Source organism: Sinohyriopsis cumingii, chromosome 13 (assembly GCF_028554795.1).
Source record: "Sinohyriopsis cumingii isolate HCF-2022 chromosome 13, ASM2855479v2, whole genome shotgun sequence".
Lineage (NCBI taxonomy): Eukaryota > Metazoa > Mollusca > Bivalvia > Unionida > Unionidae > Sinohyriopsis > Sinohyriopsis cumingii.
The window spans coordinates 27,771,114-27,796,304 of NC_142973.1; the positions used below are offsets into that span (position 1 = coordinate 27,771,114).

The 25,191-nt window shown below is 34.4% G+C and overlaps 2 protein-coding genes across 3 annotated transcripts in view; one reads left to right on the forward strand and one right to left on the reverse strand.

The window, feature by feature from the left end:
• Positions 1 to 25,191, reverse strand: part of LOC149785097 (lipoxygenase homology domain-containing protein 1-like) — a 225,905-nt gene that overhangs the window by 190,194 nt on the left and 10,520 nt on the right. For both annotated transcript variants that reach the window (XM_089978857.1, XM_089978855.1), the window contains exons 3-8: positions 22,232 to 22,354; positions 18,738 to 18,895; positions 15,875 to 15,982; positions 12,519 to 12,692; positions 11,901 to 12,066; positions 6,578 to 6,825 (exon numbers count right to left, since the gene is read on the reverse strand). In XM_089978857.1, the coding sequence (XP_089834983.1) occupies positions 6,578 to 6,825; positions 11,901 to 12,066; positions 12,519 to 12,692; positions 15,875 to 15,982; positions 18,738 to 18,895; positions 22,232 to 22,354 (977 nt within the window). The remainder of the gene's footprint in view (positions 1 to 6,577; positions 6,826 to 11,900; positions 12,067 to 12,518; positions 12,693 to 15,874; positions 15,983 to 18,737; positions 18,896 to 22,231; positions 22,355 to 25,191) is intronic.
• Positions 1 to 25,191, forward strand: part of LOC149785098 (uncharacterized) — a 73,909-nt gene that overhangs the window by 39,071 nt on the left and 9,647 nt on the right. The gene's annotated exons all lie outside the window — the stretch shown is intronic.

A 25,191-nucleotide genomic window follows, 5' to 3' on the forward strand; every position in this document is an offset into this window, starting at 1 on the left:
CAGTTTACAGCATTCATTTTTTTATTATACAAACTCAACTAAATTGCAAGTTTCAGATCCAAACAGCAAATATGTGATCATTTGATATGTCATGCCCAATGAATATTTAGCTTTGTAAGTTCTCTTATCTATGGGTCACAAATTGCGATTTTTTCCCTTATTGGAAACAAAATATACCATCTGCCGATTTTTTTTTGCGACAACCTATTTGGCTGTTTAATTTGTACATATAATCATGTATTTTGGAGTGGAGACATTCAAAGGGACCATGAAAGGAAGCCGTGAACTTGGACACACAATGCACTGGAATCTATCTGTTACATAAACAAATCCTTTATTCATATTGACAAACCCATCTTTATAGTGCATTGTTACATTATAATCTGCTTATGTTGCATCTGGCCTGAGTACTGTATGCTGTGATACACTCAGTCATGCTACTAGACTATACCTACAATTGACCGACCTCTGAAGATGCGAACAGAACCAGCTACAATTAACTGAACAATGGCTAATCCTTCTCTTGTTTTTTAAATGTACCAATAAACAGTTTTGCTGAAACTTCAGAGAAACCTGATCACCTTTGAAGTACTGATTGCTGTGTATGAATACAAAGCAAATGGAAAAAATCTCAATAAGAATTATATACTGTCAACAGTGCAACTTTATCATGGGTAAACTAAGTCAGACACTGTGTGTTCATCGTGTCATCCTAAGAGTAAGTTAACAGAATTAACAGCATTTGGGTTTAGTGCAAATTCAACAGAAAACACAGTCACTGAACCTGATGTTATACCTGACAGTCCAACATCATCTACATGTAGTGATTGCAGTAATGCTTCAAGAGATTATGATATAAAGTTAAAGCAGATGTTCTGTGATATATGTATCAAGGCACAAGTCGTCAATTCATTTACAACTGGTTGTGATATTTTGAAGGAGTGTGTCACCAAACAGGAATCCAGGCGGGGTAAGTAATATATGGTAATTTTGCTCATTGATCTTTTACTTTTGCCATCATTCCCATGTTACGACTCCAGGGACTAAAACTACAAGTTTTGTATAATTGAAAATTTAATTTATTTCTCAAAATACAAGAGTGAAAGAATTAAATTAATTTACAACATGGTGAATGAATTCCTATTTCCTAAAAGTCCTTTCAATTCCAAGAAATCCAAATACGTTCCAACGAAAAATGCCCATTCTGTGTTGAAGTTTCAAATGTACAGAAAGATTTCCAAAGAATTCAAATAGTCATTGAATAAACTTGGTTAATACCGATCAGTTATTCTAGACTGTCATGCAAAAAATAAATCTTTTCAAAAACCAATTTGGGAGATTGAATCCGAAAACACGCAGATTGGGACCTACCATCGGGAAGTTTTTTGAGGCATATTTACCAGTAAGCATCATTTTCATTAAATATTCACAGATTTCTGGGGTCCAATACACATTAAATTCTCAAAAGACACACTGTTTCTTCATGTGGAGTACATGATTCCCCCCTCCCCCAATGTGCCCCCATTTCATATTCTGGTCAGCTGTGCCCAAACTGCACAATAGCTAAAGGTTTATCTCAAGCCTCTTCAACATACTTAAAAAAAATGCCTGTTCTACAGTGAGCAAAAGCACTAGAAATTGATTGACAAATAAACAATGCCCTTTTTTGTTATAATTAACAATGCCTAAAATGGGTGTGAATTTATGTTAACAGTTCAAATGTGGTCTCAAGCCGCCATACATGTAATAACTATTTCCCACATTTTATATCGCACTTTATTTCTTTATTGCCAACTCATATATGCATATAATACTGCTTACAAAATAACATATTTATTCCAAATTATTTTTTTGGGAGGGTGCATATGCTCTGTGATAAGTTTCTTCATTCCTTCTTTTAGTTTAATGATAGTAATCAATGCTTATATAAATGGTACATTAATGCCAGGTGATGACTCGTGTAAGTTTCATTGGTGGGAATAGCGATCCTGGTTTGCTTGTTGAGAAAAAATCTACAGCATTCAGTGATCATTCTTGGGATTTAGGAAGCAATTCACTACAAGCAAAGCATGTAAAGCGTGGCAAAAATAAATTTCTGAACTCCTGGTTGATGGAGATGTACTTTGTGAAGCTAGCCATGGGGGTGGGGGGTTAATTCCTAAATGCAAGAAATCAATGGTCGCATTATATGTCACTTATCATATATTGCAAAGTACGATGATAGGGTTTTAGTAATAAAATATCACTAACTAAAGTTCCTTACAAAACTATTAGTTGTAAAATAATATACATAATATAGATTTGCTTAATACCTGATGTTTTTAATCCATACAAAGGGGTATGTAATCTGATTATGCTTTGTGCTGTGTGTTCCTCAGATGTTAGGGTTAGTCACTTTGATAATTACTGGCTATTATTGCCACTGACAATTATCAAGATGACAAAAACTAACAACTGAAAAGCAAAGTATTGTTCAGCTCAAGTCAGCGTGACATCTGGTTGCCATAAAGTAAAACTGATATTGTAAGCGACCTCTAATTCCTGTCTGCTAGGGAGGGTTAATTGAAGAAGTTCCACTCAAAAGTAAAGTCAACCAAAAATGTTTAATGAAAGTAACATAACTAACAAACTGGAAAACTGTTACCAGTACACAATATTCATTGGAATAAGACAAATATGCTCATGAAACACTCGTTGCTTGCACTCTTGTATTGTAAAAATTTGATACTGACATTAATTTCCGATGTCTTGTTCCAGGATCTTTTCAATAAAATGTCTCAGCACATAATAGTCTGTTTCAATGTTAAATAAATTAAATAACGATTGGAAATCATAGAGTGATCCCGACAGACGAGAGTTGAAGATTTGCTTTGTATTCGTTTAACCCAGGTTACCAATGTGGTGGGAAATAACTGCACGATAATTCTGAAGATTAATTTACTTACTCAACATTTCTATGTAATTTTCCAAAATGCTTGCCTCTGCATATTGTTAAAAACACGGACGTTCAAATGTTCCAAGTATTGCTTATTTTACTAGCTTTTCACCTAATTAATGTCCAAATAATTCAGAGTATTATTATTACTTTGTCACTCCTATACTATTATTATTATTTAGCAATTTATATATATCATTACCTAAAAGGAGTACTGGACTTCACAGATGTTAGTTCTGGTTTTGAATTTGACCGTGCTCTGCAGTTATCTGACAAGTACTGTCTTCCACTCCAATATATAACCTTCGGTTTTATACCACGTGACAGTACTGAACCAATCAGAATTGGCAGACCGAATCCGCCAACGAATCAGATGTGGCAAACTGGCAAACCTCAGTCTATCGCAAATCTTGCAATATTAATCACATATGAACAAGGTTCAATATATTCCAGCATATAAAATATTCTCACATCTTATATCTTATTCTGTACAAAACTCTGAGACAAAAACTCTGTATCCTAATATTTCTATATAGTTTTCAGTAGCAAAACAACAGTTCTCGAATGGATAAACTGTGGCAAACCAATGACAGGGTATAATGATACTAAAAGAATTGCAGTTGCTGGGAAGGTTGCTACTATGCACAACACAAATTACATTACTCAATAAATCTAACAGTTTTTATATAAAGATGGTATATTTAAGATATTACTTTCGGCAATAAGTTCACTGTGATTTCATCTGAGTGTAAATGTATGTGAATCACATACCTGTAATATCTAACCATCAAGGTCATGTGTCACAAACGAACAAAAACGGCGTCCATAAGAACTTGACTCCAGTGGCATCGCTAGGGTGGTGCGGACCGCACCGGGTGACACCATCTCAGAGGGGTGACACCAAAATGAAAAATTGCAAATTTTACAGAGCACACACTGCTCGGTCTAGTCGGATTTCATAAGCAGATAACCGATCATAGTTAAATACATGACTAGCAGGCACAACAGTGGCGTTGCTAGGGGGATGCGGGGGGTGCGGACTGCACCGGGTGACACCATCAGAGGGGGTGACACCAAAATGACATTACTAAGGATTCCGTATGGTCTTTTACGGAAGGAGGACCATGGGGGTGACACCATGAGCTACCGCACTGGGTGACACCAACCCGAGTGACACCACTGCTTGACTCGATCGTTGAAAAGTTTGTTTACCGCGAAACACGAACAACCTGAAACTTCATATTTACTACACGTGTCGTGATGTTCACATCAAGCAAGCACATGATGGAGAAACACATCTGGTATTAAATGAGGTAACACAAGCATGTAATTTGTGCAAGAAACGGTGCTGAATGTAAAATGTCAAACCTTGACAAGCAAAGTGTAATATAATGATCAACATGGTAATAGCTAAAACGTATTGACAGAGATTTCATACATACATAATAAATATGGGATTACCTAACTAGTAATTCAGTACAATCTGACTCCATGGACTGCAGGAAGTCTGAGAACATGCCTATGAAGTGGCGCATTATCGAAAATAGGGAGCAGTTATACGTAAAAATTCATGTAACCACAAAGCAACTAATTTGCCACAACTACATGCTCCTGCACTGCCCTAGGTCCAATCAGCTAAACATGCAGCACTAATATCTTAAAAGAAACATCTCTAATAACATATGGAGAATTCACATACAGTAGTAAAATCCACCCCAACCCCATTAAGGCTAATTATTCACTTCATAAATGTTGCGAGTGTAAGCCGACATCAAAAAGACAGAGGGGAAGCCAGCTGTATATAACATGGCCATAGGAACTTGTTGCTGGCACCTTATTCTGCTGTGTGCGATTCACAGGTAAGTGGCATGAATTGCCGGTTTGGGCTCAAAGGAACATCAAGTGAGGGTTGAAAATCCACCCTTGACAGACTGCCAGGGAGGGGGCAATATCTGCTAATTATGTAGACCATGGGTGAATCGACATCCACTTGGAATTGAGCAAGGCGTGGCCACCATTGGAATCGCAAGTTTAAATCTAGTGTTTTGAAACTGAACGTCAGTAGTCGCTAAACCATCTTGTGGGAATTACTTAAGGAAGTTATAAGCTACCCCGACGTCATTCGAAATTGGCGGGAAACATTGTTATTCTGGGAATTACAAAGGAGCTTTGGAAAGGAAGCTTTTAGGGACCAGAGGAGCTGTAGGAGACAGAGAAGGGAAAATACCCTGGTACAGTTCGTCCCGAGTCTCTGGGAGACAAGAAGAGGAGAGAACGGAAGTGAAGGAAGTGGAAGGGTGAAGGATGATGAAATAGGCCATCACTTGGTTGAGTGAAAGACAAGTGATAGGGTTTTGAATATTGAATTTCATTTGAGGAAGGACTATCTGTAATTGAATGGCATTAAATTTGTTGTTTATTTGAATTTCACCTTTTGTGTATTCAGTAATTTAACTGTCGGCATCGCTGACTGGGGGCTCGGAGCTTTGCATCTCTATCACTACTTCAATTTCTAACAAAAACGAGCCAGGGTGGGTCTTCTGTAATAATTTAAGATAATACTGGGAACACCCCACCCCAACCTAAGGTAGTATACGAGAACCTTTACAATCAGGCTTACTTCTTTGTAAACACAAAACATTTTCTATAGTTGAATATGAAGGAATAATTTGTTGGTATAAGTGCAAAATGTCAGACAGTCTCCTCTGTTGAGAAATTTGGTATCACAATGATTCATTCATCAGTTATACATCCTGCAGCAATGGAAAAATGGAATGAACAGACAATTGTAATTATAACCAGATGTTTGTATGCTTATTTTATTGACAGAATTTTCAAGTGGTTTTGGACAGTGATTGACAATTAAAAATGATTATCCTGAATAACATTAAAAAATATAAGTGTTGTCAAAATATATATTTAAAATTAGTTATACCTTTCTAACTTTATATGTAATTATTACTAAAATCTGTGTGATCCTCCTCTGGAAAGACCACCCCTCTTATAAAGACACTTTCTTGCCACAGAAGGGGTGGCCTTTTGCAAGTGGGGACGCTGTATTAGTTTTACAATGAAAGTAATTGGTAAATGGTATTAATCAAGATTTGTTTTAATTTCTTTACAAAATTTTGCATGGCTAAATCAACTCTACATTTTATATAACTGACTCTCTTTATTAATATATGTTATCTTTTGACCTCTTCTTTCAATATGATAAAATTCCAATTAAGAAAGACAAAATAGAAGAAGATATTTTGATGACAGTATTATCTGAAGTTGAAACCATGTTTTTCTGCATAAAATAATTCTTTTAAATCTTTCTGTAATGCAAGTGACATCTGAAAAGCTGAAATACAGCATAATTGGAACTATTGAAATTTTGGGTAACTGGATAACTCTGTTACACAAAACAAAATACAAATGAACAAAAATTATTTTTATACATGGTATTTTTATACCTTTGCCCAGTGGGCAACCAAGCTTTTGGGGAATTTTTCCACTTCTGGCTAGCAAAGTTTAATTTGTACTAATATGTAGTGCTTTCTGTGCAATCTTGCAAATGAAGTTTTCATAACAGATGGAAGGAGAGGACCAAATCTAAGGATACAACCATCACATGGATTGGGATTCAAAAACACCTACCCTATCCAAGAACCATCCTGGGGCCATCCCTGTATTGTCATGCTCAATCAGAACCTTTTTCATTGGTCCAACACAGTTTGAATGCACTTTGAACAAGTCACTTTTTCCACGTTCAAATAAACTTTTGCTTTTATCTTTTGTCAATGGAATTCTTTTTGTAGCTCCACTTCTGCCAAATATTGTAATATAAACATTGGCATCTGTTCCTGCTCCCTGCTTGTCTCCTGTCACTGTGACAATTTCATAGTCTGGAATAAAATAAAGGAATTTTGGCAGGGTATTGGAACTTTGCATGTAGTAACTCAACATAACCAGTACACAAATTACAAAAACTTATCAATAACAAACTGTTTTTGAATTTTGTAAGGAAAATGAAACAGCAAAAATGAGCTTTAAAGAAGAACACTGTTCAGGAAAACCATCTGCCATGAAAGACCACATTTTGCATGTAATTTCCTCTTCGGAGGCCAACCTTTATTGTTGGAATGATTGGTCTCTCAAGGCATGTTCAGATCTTTATAAATTTTATAAAAGACATCTTGACCTGAGCAAGCTGACTGGAAATTTGAACTTGCCTTTGGGAAATTTGAGCTTGCTGCAAAATATGATAACATAATATCAAAATTAAAGTTAAAACAATAGGTAAAATAAAATATGATATATTTTAAGGAAATTACAACTTAACACATTAACCCCACGAGGTTTTTGTCGTTTTCGCCTGAAATTCGAGTAGGAAACACATTCTGAAAGCTATTTCTGAATAAATCCTAATAAATCAACTTCCAGGTGATTTTCCAATAACATAATGCCTAGTTGTGTTAGAAATATTGTTTTTCATTGGCCATTTGGCTTGTGCATGAGCAGAAGGGTAAAAGTTGGAGTATTTTATTTTATTTTGCTTAACAGGCCCATTATTTTCGTATCGAGACCACTCTTTATTCCAAATGCCCATCTTATCCTACTTTCTGCAAAGGTTCATCTGTCTGTTTGCAGTTCATACCAGTCTGCCTTAGATCTGAGACCAAAAAAGTCTAAAATCTGGACACAAAATCGGATTCCGACCACGGGCGAATTTTGGGTGGAAAAAAAATTGGGTCCAAAAAATGAGGTTTTTCCCTCTGGATTTTGTAGTGCAACTAGAACTTCCAGATTATTTGGTATTATTGTAGAGCTACATCTGTCTACTTTCTATAATACCACCCACTTTAGTATATCATACATGACCCTGATGCTACAGAGCTCGGCAGTAGGCTACTACCTCCTGCCATGTAAACTCATCACCAGGGGTTAACATGTTAAGAACTTTTGTTCTCTTTTTACCTTTGTTTGCACCTTAAAACCATATACTGATAATTAAAGTTATCATACAAGATATGCCAATAGTACGTGTAGAAATGAACACATATAAAAGGGTTTTGTAAATAGCTAGATTTTTCAGAAAGAAACAGAGATGTTTAAGTTAAAGACCTTGATCAAAAAAATTAACCAACTTTTTTACTTTGAAACTAGGTTAATTAGAGTCGTTTGTGGATAATACATCACAATTCCTTTTCTTTGCCTAGATACACTAACAGACTCATCTGTTCAACAATAACGACAGCTAAACTTTTCTAATGATTTATTTATACTGACAAAGGAAAGATTTGTGAACACTTATTCTATTGTTTACTTAACAATTATCACCTTGTCACTATGAAACTTGAAATCAGTGTCAAGTATTAAACAATCTCTAACAAATCTACTTTTGAGAAGGATCTGAAAACACTTTTTATCGATTTAAGTATCTGCCAAGTACTTATCAGTCACCCATAACTATCACATAAACAATAAATGATAAACTCTCCTTGGGGGTTCTAGATTTTTGGCAGATTAATCTTTTTTGTTTAAAGAAAACCAAGTGCCAAATCATATCCTTTTAATCCTAAACACACCTGTCAAAGAACCTCATGAGTCACATAATTAACAATTATCATCTAATCACCTAGTCACCTTAAACTTGGCGAAATCGATCAAAGCAACTATTGACTTCCTAGTGTTGGCAAACTGTACATACTGGAGTTAACTATGTCTGTGATTAGCTTAGTGCTTGAAAGGCAGGGAGTCATTTATATGCACAAATATTCTGATCAATATATAACTGATGACTTAAAATATAAATATTTATTCTCTATTTGCATCAAATAGTAAATATTCACATTATCATTTCTATGCAAGAAAACGTGAGACTAACTGCAAACATTTACAACAAAATGACAGACTTTAACAGTCTATCATTGAAAATAAGGGAGTGATGGATATATGAAGAATCAGCAGAAAGTTAAGAATATATAAATGCTAAATAAAGGTTTTGATATATGTCCTGTGGCAAGATTGCTGATTATAAAACTTGGTGGGAATGAATGCTAATTGCTTTCTTTATAGGCAGTGTTTTTTTGTCCTAAATTGAGGTTAACTGGAACCCATCCAATTCTGATGAATCAGCTAACACATGATAAACAGTATGGATTTCATTTACTGGAAACTGAAGTAGAGCAAAAACTGGTGTTCAAACAATTTCTTTCATTGCTGAGCTTTGTCTTAGAACTAAACATTTTTACGAAATTTACCTTTTAAGAAATTGCAGAAAACGATGCAGTCAATACACCAAGAAAATTGGAGAAACTCCAATGAAATTGGAAATGTTGGCATCTCTGCTGCATTGCTGGACATAACTTTGATATACATGTCCTAAGAAACATTCATACCAAGTTTGCCAAGGGCATTCTGAGAAAGAAGTTGAAAACAGGTTTTCTATATTTTTAGTATTGAAGTCACACCATGGTGAGAGTCAAATCAGACACAATTTAGATTGACCATGTCATAAGAAACACTCCTACCCTATTTGACCATCTAAAGTAACTCAGCCTTTCTAGAAGTTAAAATAGGTTTTCCAAATGGTTGCTATGGAACCCAGATTGTTGCTAGGAGATTCACCCCAAAAATAAGTATGCAAGATCGTGTCCAAGTCCCACCTTTGCTAATGGAGACCAACAAAGTCTTACCTAGTTTGAAAAAAATTTGCTCAGCCGTTCAGAAAAAGTCAAAAAATGGTTTTCCACCCAGCTACTAAGGAAGCCACACCATTGCTAGGGATCTTTTTATTTGTGAATTAATACTCATTTACCTAAACATCTTGTGCTAATAAAGGTATTTTTCTTTTCAGCTAACTTGTAATCTGCCATCACTAAAACAATTTGTTTACACTGGGCACTTCAACAACATTAACAATGAAGATAGTAACCAACTATCAAGTTTGATTAAAACTGGCTCAGCTATTCATGAGAAGAACCTGAAAATCATTATTGTATGAACCTTACCATTGCTAGGGGAGCAACTCCTGACAAAATTTTGAACATATCCTAAAAACACACTCCTTCAAAGTTTGACTGAAATTGTCTTTGCCATTCTAGAGAAGAAATTGCAAAGTTCTTCAACCTGGTTACCACTGAAGTCCCAATACTGCTATGGAAGCCACCCAGGACATAATTTTGATACAGCATGCTTGACAGAGTATGTCTTAACCAAGTTTGATTCAAACTGGCACAGCCATTTGGGGGCAGAAGTTGACAATAGATTATCCAGCTGGCTGCTATTTAAAGCATGTCATTGCTAGTGGAATCACCATGGACAAAATTTTTATAAATCAAGTCCTAAGAAAGAATCCTACATAGTTTTTATTCAAATTGGGTAGCTGTTCTGAGGAAGAAGTTAAAAATAGGTTTTGTATATAGTTCTATGGAAGCCACACCACTGCTAGGGAAGCCACCCAGAAATAACTTTGTTAAAGCCTGTCCTGAAAAACACTCCCACTAAATTAATTTGAAACTGCTTTGACCATTTTAGAGGGTAAGTCGAAAATAGGTTTTCCAACTGCTTGCAAAGGATAATACACCACTGCTTGGGGAGTCCCCTCAAACAAAAACTTGATAGAGTATGTACTAAGAAATGATCCTACCAAGTCTGATTAAAACTGGCTAGAGGCCCCAGGTGGCAGAGTGGCCTAAAGCACTCACCTTTATGGATCACTGACATTTTAACTCTGTCAACATGGGTTCGAGTCTTGGGCTTGGCCAATGTGGGTATGTAAGAAAGCTTGCCAGTAGCTTCCTGTTAGTTTGTGGTTCTTACCAGGATTTTCCCAGGTTCTTCCTCCACTAGTTATACTGGCCACCATGAAATAGCCTATCATGTGCTAAAAATGATGCCATACCCAAAACAACAACAAAAATGACAACATAAATCTGGCTGAGGTGTTCTGAACAGGAAGCTCAAAATAGGTTCTCTACTTTGGTTTCTAAGGAAGCCACACCACTGCAGAGCCACCCCAAAAACCTTTTGTAAAAGTAAGTTCTCAAGGAACATTCTACCAAGTTTGAGAAAAAATTTGCCCACATGTTTTTTTACTCAAAAGTTGAAGTAATGTTGATGGAAAACACATGATGGACAATGGTCAAATAATGGTGGACAATGCATGCAGGTCCAAACCATAAACTCATCTGGTCTTACTGGCCAGATGAGCTAAAACTCTTTAATATTGCTAAAATATATTGATTTACAATAAGTCAATTAATAAAATCTATGCATGCACACTTGCTACTGCTGAATTGTCAGGCAATACACTGCTATGCAAACATTAACATACGATTCTGTGAAAAATTGCTCAGTATTGGGACATCAGCCATCCTGCTCCCATGTAGGTTGTTTGCTTCATAAAAATTTATGACAATACACCAAATTTTCTTAAGTAATTAAAATGTAGATTCAAGAGAATGAAGGCATAGTCATTATCATAATTATATTCCTTGTTAATTTGATTGGCAAGAAATATCACCATTGTCACATTTCTAAATGCATACCTTTTAAAGACTCTTAACCATTAATTTAAAAAAAGAAAAGAAAATGTGCTTACACAAAGAATTGAAATTCTCATCAGGGAACAAAGGAAAATAAACCTAGGGTTCAGTTATTTCACTATGCCTTGGTCCTTCAGGAAACTGCTAAGTTGCCTCAAAGATTCTGAGGTGGGTAGTGATAACACTGAACTGTACAACATGGTTTTGCAGTCTCTGTGTGTAATATCTTAAGGACAAATAAAATAATGATGACTTTCTAGTCTAAATGCAAGATATTATGGTTGCAATGAATATATCATAAATGCATTTTTCATAAGCACTATCAATTGTTGGGCAAATTTGGTAAATTTGCTAATTTTAAAGAAATAGGCATCCTAGTTGGTGGGCAGGGCATTCAATTTCCAATAAAGTACATCATAATTTATATTCACCTGTTTTTGAAGACAGGTTTGGGAAGAGTTCTCGTTTACTGAGTCCATCACCATGATGAAGGGACAGCCACTGATTACAGATGAACAACTGCCTTTTGTCCCTCTTTGTGTTGACCACCTCAATCTCCTGCAAGTGCCAAGCATCTTCCTTTCTTATACCATCATGCTGCCAAAAAAAATAAAAAGTTTATAACTACAATGTGCTAAATTCAGAATAAAAATTTATAGATGTGAAGTCAATACAGTGAAACCAGTGTATGTGAAAAACCAAGGGACCAAAAATTCTGTCCTTTTTTTTTAACTTTTGTCCTTTACAAAGGACAACTACATATTTACACTTAAGGAAAGTGCAATTTATCATACAATTACTGTGCTATTTACGTTAGTATCCCATATCATAATTTTTCTACATGTAACATATATAATACTGCATTCAATGCTATGATGTAGTCCCAATATTCTCAATGTGCACTTTCACATGAAACATTACCACAGAATCTTTATGCAGACACTGCCATCAATGGAAAACATAACTATAGCTTGCCATTTGAGAATGCAAGTGGGACAAAATTATTTTGATGTAAATACAAAGCTCCCAGGTTTTAACTCCTAACTTACCTCAATGATTATTGACTTAATATTGCCAATATCTGGGCCCCTGAGCTTGAACATGTTTGTTGTTCCTTTGGAAAATCTGTAAGACACTTTTTTATTAGATTTGACAGATCCTGCTTTCTTGGTCAGCCGCATTCTGTTCATTTTCCCCTTCATTCCTTTCAATGTGATATAAACCTGTGATTTATAAAAAGAATCCAGTTTATCACCTGACATACAAAAAAAACCTTGGCTCATAAACTCATTTCATATAGTTTTACATCAGCCATAAGTGATCAAATCAAATGAAGTTTCATGGATTCATTCCATACGTTTGTTAACATCAGTCATGTGTAATATCACTTGCCAAAATCAAATGATGTTTCATGGATTCATTCACTATGCTTGTTAACATCAGATATTCAATTTCACATGACAAGATCAACTTATATTTCATGGATTCATTCCATATCTTTCTTCACATTAGATATGTGTAATATCATTTGAAAACTATATCAAGATCATAAAAAGGCAAAGAATTGAATCTGCATTTCCCAATTTGCTTTGAAGTTATTTCCATTACTTTATTGCTATTTTATATTGTTACATTACACAGAGTAAATTACTTTTCTTAGCATTATCAATTTGATCTTAAATTCGTGACAGACAATACTCACAAACTATAAAAATTGTATGGATTAATTTATAAATTTCATATGAAAGGATCATACATATCACATAAAAGATCCTCCATATAAAATATTTCACATTAACCCAACTTTTCCTTTTTGATTTACTTTTATTAATCTTCAACAAACAATACTGTAACACCCCATGTATTAAATATCAAAAAGACCATAGTTCAGGACTTAAAAATGATTTTTATAAATACAAACAAAGAGATAGAACATGCTTTTCAATCTCGCATAATGACTTTACATAAACACAGCGTCTGTCACAACACTAAATTTCTGATAATATAGAGCAGACTTGTTTGTCTAAATGCCAAAAGACAATGTTATAATACACCATATTATGGTGAAATTAATCATATTAAGTTCAAGTGTGTATTAACAGCAAAATTTATTAGATTGACTGTAACACATTCTGACATAGTACAGTAATACCTCGAACATTCGCGAGGTTAGGTTCCAGAACCAGTCGCGGATCAGGAGGAATCGCGAATGTTTGGTACGAGTCACTAAAAATGCTAATAAATGCTTATTTCTAGGGTTTAAACCCTAAATATGACCCAAATCATGCTCCCAAAGCACTTTAATTTCATTTAAAAGTTAGCTTAATACATTACCCTTAAAAAGAGAAATAAATGGTTGACGTAAAAATATAAAAATAGAGTACAGTATCGTTTAATGGGTATCTGCCACACTAGCGCATTTACAGTATGGTACATGTATACTAATATTACCCCTATACTAATTCATTGGCTGCCATTTTCTTTTGCACTCACAGTAAGGTAAAACCAAGTAACGAATGGGACTGTAAACTTAACTACTAACGTTTTCTTTGTCATTGTCAGGAAGGTAAACTAGGTAAACTTAATATGTCACAGAAGTCATATAACGAAGGTAAATTCAATAAAATAAAGAAAACATGCACATAGAGGGTACAAATGAAAATTTCTCGAATCCGTGAATTCGTGAATCCAGAAACGCGAATACACGAGGTATTACTGTAGTGTGATCTCAATGAAATTTTTTATAGTACTTATTTTAAGTGTACTTCAGCAGTGTGGTGGGAGATAGCAGAAGGCTTTATAAAGAATTATATAATAATTATAAAGCATTTAAATTCAATAGCAATGATGTAATAAATCTATCTAAAATTTCTCATAACAATTTGATTCAGTTTTGGGATTTTAAAGTGCCAAAGTTAGTACTGGTTATGTAAAAATATATAATTGATGGCTTTAGAATACAAGGCCAAAATTCTTTTCTACTTAGATGTTCATACTTTGCCGCTCTGACAACTATGTGCCAGTGCACAGTCTGCATTCATATTTATAGACTCCTATTCAAGTCACATGACCTTAGTTAGCTGATCAATGTTTGTCCTTCTCAGGGTTAGCGATGGCAGTAACCAAGTCAACTGTTCAAAGTGCATGGAAAAATCCCTCTGAACACAAAATTTAGACAGAATTAAGTTGTCCTCTCAATGTCCGTGGTGTGCATTTTTACTTTTAATCTTATTTATATACTCATACCTATGATTAAGTAGAACTGAACAAAATGGAGAAGTGAATTTCAGTGCGAATCGAGTGAGAGTACAACAGACTGATGATGCAATGAATCGTAATACAGCTAGAACTAGACCCTATCAAATTCATACTATTTTGCACATTAAAGTAAAATAACAAGTTCTACATAACCAAGAACTTACAATAATGAACAGTAACATTAGTTCTAACTTATTGTTCAACAAAAGTCTGACAAGAGAGATGTGATTCTTCTGCTGGACACATTGATTCCATCACTATCCTGCATTTCCGCTGTTTCAGTAACAAAACTCCACCCGATGGTTGAAGTCACTAATTTATGGACTAACATCATGTTTCTGGCTTTGATATTACAAAATCATGGGAGATAAGATAACTCATTTCCTAAACCATTCATGTGAAATTCCAGCATGACACATGCATGGTCCAACATGGAAATGAATATGGCACAATAACTGCCAGCATGCAAACTTCTTTCCACTTACTGTTTATGTCTTTAGATGAATTCCTTGACAAATTCATTAATACTCATGACAACAGCATGACATTATGAGGACCAGAGCATGGTTTTATACTCACATTTAGTATAAAACACAGAGTACACATTTATAAGAGATGCAGATGGTGATCTAAACAATGGTGGGTGGGTGGCATACATTCAAGAATGGAAAAAGTAATTCACATGTGGTAGATGTTTTCAGTGACAGATAAAAATGACATGATCAAATATGCCAAAGTCTCATAGGTCAAACATCATCTCACATCTCAATGTTTAACATCAAATAATCTTCGCACATTAATTGGACAATGTTTGTGCATGCAAAACTCCATTCACAATACCATTAAGGTACTACAACATAGCGAACTGCCTTATGTTTTTCTGACTTTGTTTCATGTTTTTACATTATCATTATTATTGAAAAAGAAATGTAGTTCTTAATAGTGCCAAGTATTTTGGTTTGCTGAGTTAGGTATTACAATACCAACTCATCCTAAATTGTTTATAATGACAGTCTAATAATCAAATTTGCATAAAAAGATAAGATTATACTTTTCCAGAACAAAATTACAACTCTTAGATTATTAGCCAAAGCTAAAGTTTTAGAAATGTGTTTTTTTTTAAAATAGAACATTTAGCTTTAATTACCTTAGCACCAGTCCCTGCATCCTTCCTGTCTGTGGTTGTGACAAAGATCTTGTACAACACTGTTTTCAATGATTTACTCGAGTCTTCATCACTTCTGACCTGTTTTGCCTAAGAGTTAAAGAAAGAAAGAAATTAACACAGTGAAATCAATCTACAAAGGAAACCTTTGTGGTCAGGTGTCCTGCATATAATAAGTAAGTGAAATTAAGATCATGGTTCATAAATACATATCTGTCAATATCCTATGCAGTGTTGGCTTTATTTTGAGACTCAAAAAAGGGGGGCGGGTTTGGTCCCACAGGGGGACAATATGTACAACCCAAAGAATGCAACATCATAAAATTATAAATAACTTACCTGCTCATATAAACCTATAAAAAAACTGGAAGTTCGAATTTGAATAAATGAAAAGAAAACATGGTTTCTTGAAACATTTAATACACTTTCAAACAAAAAACAGTTTAACACTTTCAAATATCACAACATACAGACATATGTGCATTAACAACCACAAAGGTTTTAAATAAAAAATACACAAAGTTTCTGTTTTTATAATACACTGGATAGGAAATACAGCCTAAACTAGATGCAGTGTTTCATGCACTCGTAAGTTCACTGAGGGGTTTGAAGGTTAAGCAAGTGTCTTTTGAATTCATCTTTGCATTCATCAGAGATTAGATGATACCATCAATCAAACTTCCCCAAAGTCAAACTTCCCCAAAGATCCTGTTAAATTTTTCTTGACACAGAAAATGATCTTTCTGTATCAGCATTGCCATGAGGGAGTATCAAACATGCAATGGCAACACTAGTTAGCATGTTTAAGCATGTTGGAAACTTTTAAGATTAAGCTTTGTATTTGTGCTTTTCTTGATGCTGAGTGGAGTTATTATGTCTATAGATGATGTACACTCCAGAATGACTAATACTGACATGGCATTTGCAGTTTGTGCACACAAAAAAATGCTCCCCAATGCCACTGCCTTTCACTAAATCCAAATCTGTCAACCAGGAGATATGAATTTTGGCTTTGTTATGCTTTGGTCATTTTGCCACTGGCTCAATCTTTGCTGAATAACAGCTGCATATTTTAACATTTTGCCTTAAAATGAATAACACTTCCAAACCAAACATGTCTTGCATGTTATATATAGAGTGAAATCTACTTCAAAGGAACACTGTCACTGATCATCAACTAGCCAATAATCTTTAATAAAGACGACTTCAACATTATCATAAAAGGCATCAAAGAATAATAACTTTTGCTTCTACAGAAGACAGTTCTTAGACTTCCCTAACTTCAAATGAATGGGTTTTTTCCTCTTCATATACTTTATACCTTAGTAATTTATCTCAATGGGCTCTCTCACATATGTGTTTAAGTACACAACATCATTTCAATTATGTAAGAGGGCAACCATTTAATTTCTCCAAGGGTGGGGAGAAGGACGATTTGGGAATTTTTGGAAAATAAACTTCCTGTCCCCAAACAGCTTGAATTTTTTCCGGCTGATTTTTGCACAAAAAATGAAGCAATAATATCCATTATATTAGCTGAGAAAAATAACCTGAGGTAAATGAAAAAAAAACAAACAACTGGTTTAAAGAAAATCCCAGACTCCCACCAGAAAATTAAATGGTTGGTCTATAATCTGTGCAGTGGTGTTTGTTTACCTTACCACCTTACTTTTTAATCACATTTGTGACAATCAGCTGAATTGACTGTTCCAAACTGATCTTTTTTCAACCCTAATATCATTTTTAAGCTCTGCTTTCATGCCTTGTCCTGAAAATCTCTTTACAAGCTAAGATTTAATCGTCTGCCAAATATTTTCAAAATTCTGAGGTCCTGTATCTGTGATAACCAAAGTTAAGGATTCAGTGTCCTATCAACATGGGTTGGACAATCATCTTCCTAAAAAGAAGGAGAGCAGGCACAAATAATACATTGAGAATGTCCTCCCACTTGAGAATGTATGGAGTTTGCATGAAATTGGTGATATTTTTATTATGGCAGCTATGTGGAAAGGTAAAAATAACTGAAGACTTTTTTAAATGTACATTACGATTTCAGAACTTTGTGTGAATTACTTACGGATTGTTTGTGCTGTAAAGACAAGATGGGTGCAAAGAGTGAGAGAAAAAGTCATATCTGCATCATATTTATCTGGGAAGTGTGAAAATGTGAAAAAAGAGTTATTCATCATGAACATGAATAAATAAACTATATAAATATATATATATATATATATATATATATATATATATATATATATATATATATATATATATATATATATGAAATGTGATGTTGTTGTTCTGTATAGTTACACTAAAATAATTTCATGATAGATGGTTTGTGGATGAATGTGAAGGGCAGAAAGACAGTAGCTAAAATGAAAATAAACATCCTCTGCTACTGTAATTGGAGCATGATGGATATAAAGAAAAGAGAGTTTAATGTTTACCTCACACAAAAAAGGATAAATAATTAAGTTCAAAATGACAAAATGACATTTGAAAAGAAGAAAAAAAAATAAAACATAAAATTTTTGAAAAAGAAAAGGTTAATTACATTGTCAAGCCAACTTGACTGGCTTATCATGAGCAATTCTGTAATGTAAGCCATACCCAAACATCTGAATTTCATTTGCTGATGGAGTACAGATCTTTTGTGTTTAAAATACTTCTTTTTGTGGGCATTTGGTATTTAATTTATGTGCTTGGTATTTCATCATGTAAGAATATCAATAAAATGTAGCAAGTACTAGAGTATGAACCCTCAGGCTCAAACTTATCACACATACTCTACCAAACATCGTCAAAGAATAGTCTTCTAACATTACATATTAGTAATACTCACACTGTGGGCTCTCTGAATGTATCCAAATCGTCTCCAAAAATACTCAACTAAGTGGGGGTCATTGAGAGGATTATAGCTTGGAAGTGGCATGCTGTGCCCCTCTCCATTAGGATATCCAAACAGAGATTTTGTGTAGCCATTAAATTCTGTTTTTCTGGCTGTAAATAAAAACATTAAAGTATTATTCCTTGTCAGTCATATATTTGCTTACACAGTGATAAAATACCTGCATTTTGGAAATGTTTAGACATTGCAACCAGGTCAAAAGTTTTTTGACATACCAGCCATATTTGGGGGGGGGGAGGCTTTGGAGACTAAAAGACTCAAAGAGTATGTCAATGCACATGACCTGTTATGACCATATGGTCTTAAACTAATAACAGAAAAGAGCAAAATACAGCAAGTTTTCTAAAATTCAACAACAATTTATTTCACTAGAAAATAAAGTGAAAACCTATATAAACCAAGCACAGTCTTATGAATTAAATTCCATATAGTCCTAATAGTTCTATCACCAGTCCAAACATATAGAGTATTCTGAATGAATTCCAGTGACATTCCTGATGAATTCCATTTCTGAAAGTGCTGATGTACCAACAGTGTTGATGTGTTTAGTCTTGATGTATCACAATGATATAATCTAAAATGTCTCTAAATGAATTAACAATATCCCAACATAATGATTTAGTCCAAATTTAATTGTGAGCACTTTATAATTCCAGTGAATAATAATTTAAATTAATAAATCCTCTCAAATATTAACTGAAATGCAACTAAAACTGATTCCACTAAGACAGATATTAAGATATGGAAGGAGTAATTCTCAAACAACTTTATATACCTCTCTATCTGACCTACGCCACCATAATCATTTTCTAAAAATACTGTCATCTTAATGGAATTTACCATCAAATTCATTAACAAGGTCAGGTCTGTTTACTTAAATTTTAGCAAGCTAATTAAGAAAGGGAAGGCAGACCATGTGTTCCCCAGGTGAATACCAATGTCCTGAATTCAGACTCAGATAAACATGTTTACCTCCAAATAATAATGATCTTTAAATACAATCTAAATCATATATAAGAATTAGCTATGTAATATGTTTTTTTTAAAATAAAAAAGACATTAGTCAGGTAGGCCCAACTCATACTCTCAATCAAGGACAAAGGTCAATTACACAATACAAATTAAATATGCACAGGATATAGTCATGGACGAAACCCAACACACAATACAAATTAAATATACATAACAGACCCCAAAAAGCAATGGTGTCCAATAGAGTAAAGCTATATTTTCATATAAGCTAATAGAAATAACTGGAAATTCAAATCTGATAACAAATGACAATAAAGTATATTTTTCTTTGAAGCATTTAATACACTTACACATACCCCCCAAATAACTGCTGGATTTAGTATCAGCTAATACTATCACCAAATACAAACACAAACATGTGCCAACACTCACTTAATCACAACTGGATAGACATTAAATAAATAAAAATGACACAAAATTTCTGTCTTTAAAATCTATTGAACACTGGATGATTGTCTAAGATACAGTCTTTGCTGCTATAAACATTACAATAGTGGTGGTGGTGGGTGATGGTAATAGCACTTAATGAAGACAGGATGGTGCTGTTGTTTGATCTCTCCTGACAATCTGGTTAAAGTTTTCTCAGCATATTAAATTATCTTTATGCATCTTCATTGATGTGAGCAAGTGTAAAATATTCTGGGTAGTGTTGTAAATTCTGAATGACTGATGTCATAATGACATTTGCTGTGTGTGCAAAAAAAGCAAATTGCTCCCCTTTGCTGTTGTAATTTAAAAAGTCAAACTCTGACCAGAAGTTGTGAAATTTAGTTTTGCTGGGCACTGCTCACTGCTCAAAAACGAATCATACTCAACCACTACTCCAATGCACAAAATAATCATGTTTTGCATTTCATACAGGGAGAGAAATCTAAGTTCAAAGAAATGTTCCCACTTATCATGAACTTGAAATAATCTTTAATAAAGATGACTTAAACATTCTCATTTAAGGCAATGATGTATAATAACCTGCAATATGCATATCTTTGATTTACCTATAACTTCATATGAATTGGCATGTTCCACTTTACTAAGACAAATTAGCCTATTGGGTTCTCCCAAAGCAGTCTTCAAAGGATTTAACATGGCTTCACCCTACATATTCACAGCCTGTTAAATAATCTATGAAATGGTGGATGCTTATATGTCACCACCTTACCTTTTAATTGGTTCTATGATAACCTATGGTATAAACTTCCACAAGGATAGTTTTACATGGGTTTTATGCAGAACTATTTATTGTTTATACAGCCTAAATGCTAAGGATATACACAGTGGTCATCAAAAGGTCTATGCTTATTTTTTATTTTTTATAAGATTAGTGAAAATTGTTTTTTTCCAAATATGATCATGTTGGAAGGATTTAGGAGTGAAAAGTTGTGTTTCTTGCTAATATGCTGTGAATGTCTATGATGAAAATATTGGAGAATGCTGAAAAGAAAGTCACTTAAAAGTCACATTAAATGCTTTCCCTGTGTTTGATCATACAGAGTCCCTACATCAACTGTTTCTCAAGGACTTTGCAGACAGGAAGCTACTTTCTTGTTGGCAATATTTCCTATACATATAAATAAAAACTACATAATCAGCTTAAACATTCTTCATTTCAGGTCAAATGCACAACATCACAGCACCCTCCATCTGCTTGTCTGTTCATCCATCAGACCATGTCTCCATAACTCTCCTCCTGCTAAAACATGCAATGTAAACTCAACAAACTTCTTGCATCAATTGCCTATGTAAAACCACATGCAAACAGAGTGCAGTTTTGGGGCTTATACCACTGGGGTCTCTAGGAGGGGTAAAAGGTTAAATAAGGAAAATAAAGAAAATTCAAATGGAATTTTATGATATCTTTTTACCAAACACAAAACAGACAGACAGTGCATGAGGATATATGACCACTGGGATAAAGGTTGGAGTGGGTGGGTGGAGTCAGGGAGTGGTTGGAGGGGGGGTAAATATATTGGTTTTAACAACTCTGTTAACATATTATCAGCTATATCATACCAAGAAAATGGGAGCTAAGTGCCTTTCCCAAACACACATAGGCAGCTGGCCCGAGCTGGCTTGGGTGGGTCTAACCTATGACCCTCGGATTATGAGTCAAATACTCTACTAAATGACCTGCAATGGATTTGCCCTGGTGAGCCATAGTTACTATCACTCATCATTATTATCATTCATCACGCAATTCTTTGGACAGCAAATGCTGACAAAAATGCTGACAGGTCCCAAAACAGAATCGTATTTTGGTATTACCCTTAATAACATTAAGCAAACTTTCTTTGAATTCGACCTAATGATTTTAAAGTTATCACATACATGCAGCGCCTCTGTTTATTACAATACCCCTACATCCACTATGGGTAATAACCAGCTATGGGATGACTTACATGCATATGGAGTGTTTCTGCTAATCCTTGATGAATAATCTTTTGGAATAAATCTGGGTTCTTGATGTTGTGGGCCTCTCCACTGTGCAGACTGATTTGAAGCTAATATGTTCCTAGCTGGTGCTGGAAAAATATGATATCAAAAGTGAACAGCAAAGAAATGCGCAGTATGATCAGGATCTATTAAATTTGTCATATATATAATTCTGGACAAAAAGCATGGAATCTAAAGAAAGCATCATTAAAATAAGATCTCCATTGTCCTACATGACAATCTGACAGTGACCACTTAGGGGTCATGTTTTGGTAACCTCTGTTCTTACCAAAATGGCTTATTTTATCAACCAATCAGATGAAGTTTTATATCTTTGCATTCAAACAACACTGACCCTGATAAAAAAACATAGACCCTGACTTGACCAAACAGCAAAGATCCTGAACAAACAGCATAGACTCTGATTGAGCAGCACTGACCCTATCAAACAAAATGTACCCTAATCAAACAGAATGGAACCCTAGCATAGACCCTGGTCAAACATCATGGATCCTGATTAAACATGATAGACCCTGACCAAAAAAAAAACAAAGACCTTGACCAAACAGCATAGACGCAGCTCAAACAGCAAAGAAAATGAAAACAACATGAACCTGCTCAAACAACATAGCCCCTGAACAAACTGTATGAAACCCTAAAAAATAATAAACAGCAATGAACCTAATCCCACCAAACAGCACAGACCCCACTCAATCAGCATTGACCCCAATCAAATAGGACAAATCCTGACAAAACAGTACTGACCCTGATTCAACAGCACATATCCTGATCAAACAGCATGGATAATAATCAAAGCAGTGAACTAGATCAAACTGCACAGTCCCTGGCCAAAAAGTATGGATTCCGATCAAACAGCACAGTTGCTTATCACCATGGATTATCATTAAACAGCATAGACCTTGATGAAACTGAATAGAAACCCATCACAGATCCTAATAAAACAGCATGGACCTTGATCAAATAGTATAGACATCCAGCACAGACCCTAATAAAATAGAATGGACCTTGATCAAATAGTATAGACACCCAGCATAGACACTAGTATAATAGCATGGACCTTGATCAAACAGTATGGACCCTAATTAAGCAGCAGTGATCCTGACCAAACAGCAGTGACTCTGACCAAACAACATAGACCCTAATCAAACAGCAAAGACTCTGACCAAAATAGGAGAGACCTTCATTCAACAGCATGGACCCTGATCTGCCAACAAACAACAGTCAATATGGGTCTGGTCGAATTGGTATTATAAAACAGTTAAACTGAAAGATCATTTTTTCACTTAGAATATAATAAAATCTTCAATAAATTTCATCTGAAAATGAATGGACAGCATGATACTCGCACTGTATGTCTGGATAAAAACATCCAAACATACAATAGAATGTTTGCATGCATTCATACATATGTAATGCCATGCATCTTCAAATTAGTACCTTGTTAATGACTGACTTAAACCATTGGAAAGTTATATTCTTGACAACATGTAATTCAATTTATACCGGTATATTTTTTAATTGACCAAGTATATATATATATATATATATATATATATATATATATATATATATATATATATATATATATATATATATATATATATATATATACACACACATGTATATGGAAATTTTCACTTTTTCCTGTGTTTTCACTCTTTATTTTCCTCAAGATGCTGAGTACCTCCACTTATGATTTTCTACCATCATTTCCTCTCTGATACATCTTTGATCATTACTCTGGTGCAGAATAGATCAATATCAAGTTATAAGTACCAAAAAATCCAGTTATTGACTCATTCTTTTATTACAAACCACTGTCATAAAAAATATAAGATAAATTCCTCAGTTAAATTAGCAAGTTAAGTTTTTAATGGCCTCTATCAAATATTCTGATTTGTGACACCTTTAAAGCAATTTCAGATGAATGGATTTAAACTTGACAAGACATGAGGTTGCAACACTTGCTTAATATGAATTAACTTTTATTCAGTGACTTCTAATTCTTGTGGATATCATGGCTACCACAAACTAATGTCACAACTTGAGAAAGCTCTGAGAAAATTCTCCCACAACAAATGTTTACTGTCCCCTAAATTTAACAAACCCCATATCCTGATAATTATAGGGGGACATAGGTACATATAATCTCCTCCCTGACAGCCCAAGCAAGGTGCAACACTGCAAAATGTCAATGGCGCTTGTACTTTTTACCTCTGTGAAACGTCACACACAGCAATATCAGTTTCTAAAAATAGCCATTCGGACAAGGCGAACCAGTGTAATGGTGTTCAGTGTTCTTTTCCGTGTTATTGTTTGCATTATTGTTCTTACTGAAAACCATGTACCAGGTGTTAAATTTGTTAATCTGAATATGGATGTACATTCCAATATTTAGTTACAGTGGGGGTTAAGCCTGAAGACTGTATAAAACATATAATCAATTTTGATGAATCTTTATAGAACAGTATAATACACAAATTCCTTGCATTTCATCACCGACAGATATACCCTAAATATTTTTAGATGAAAATTCCAAGGAAACTGTCAGCCCCCCCCCCCCTTAAAAATGCTGACGAAGTATTCTTATATGTGATTTATGTTTTAAATAGAGCGGGGTGTATGTAGGAAAGTGACTATTTTTTATATTTTGTTTAGTGCATAAAATTACACTCAGCTTAGTTGATGTGATATTATGCATGTATAATCTAGAAATGTTGCATATATATTCCCTTTTTTTAAAAACAATGCATTAATGTTTTTGTTTTTTTGGCATTATGATTTAGTGATTGTATTTACCTTTTCTGCTTCTGATGTGTTAATCGATAACAAAGTTAAGAAAAGAGGAGAGAAAATTTATGTTTTTATTTTAATGTCTGTTTTACAAACAAATCGTAATTTTGAA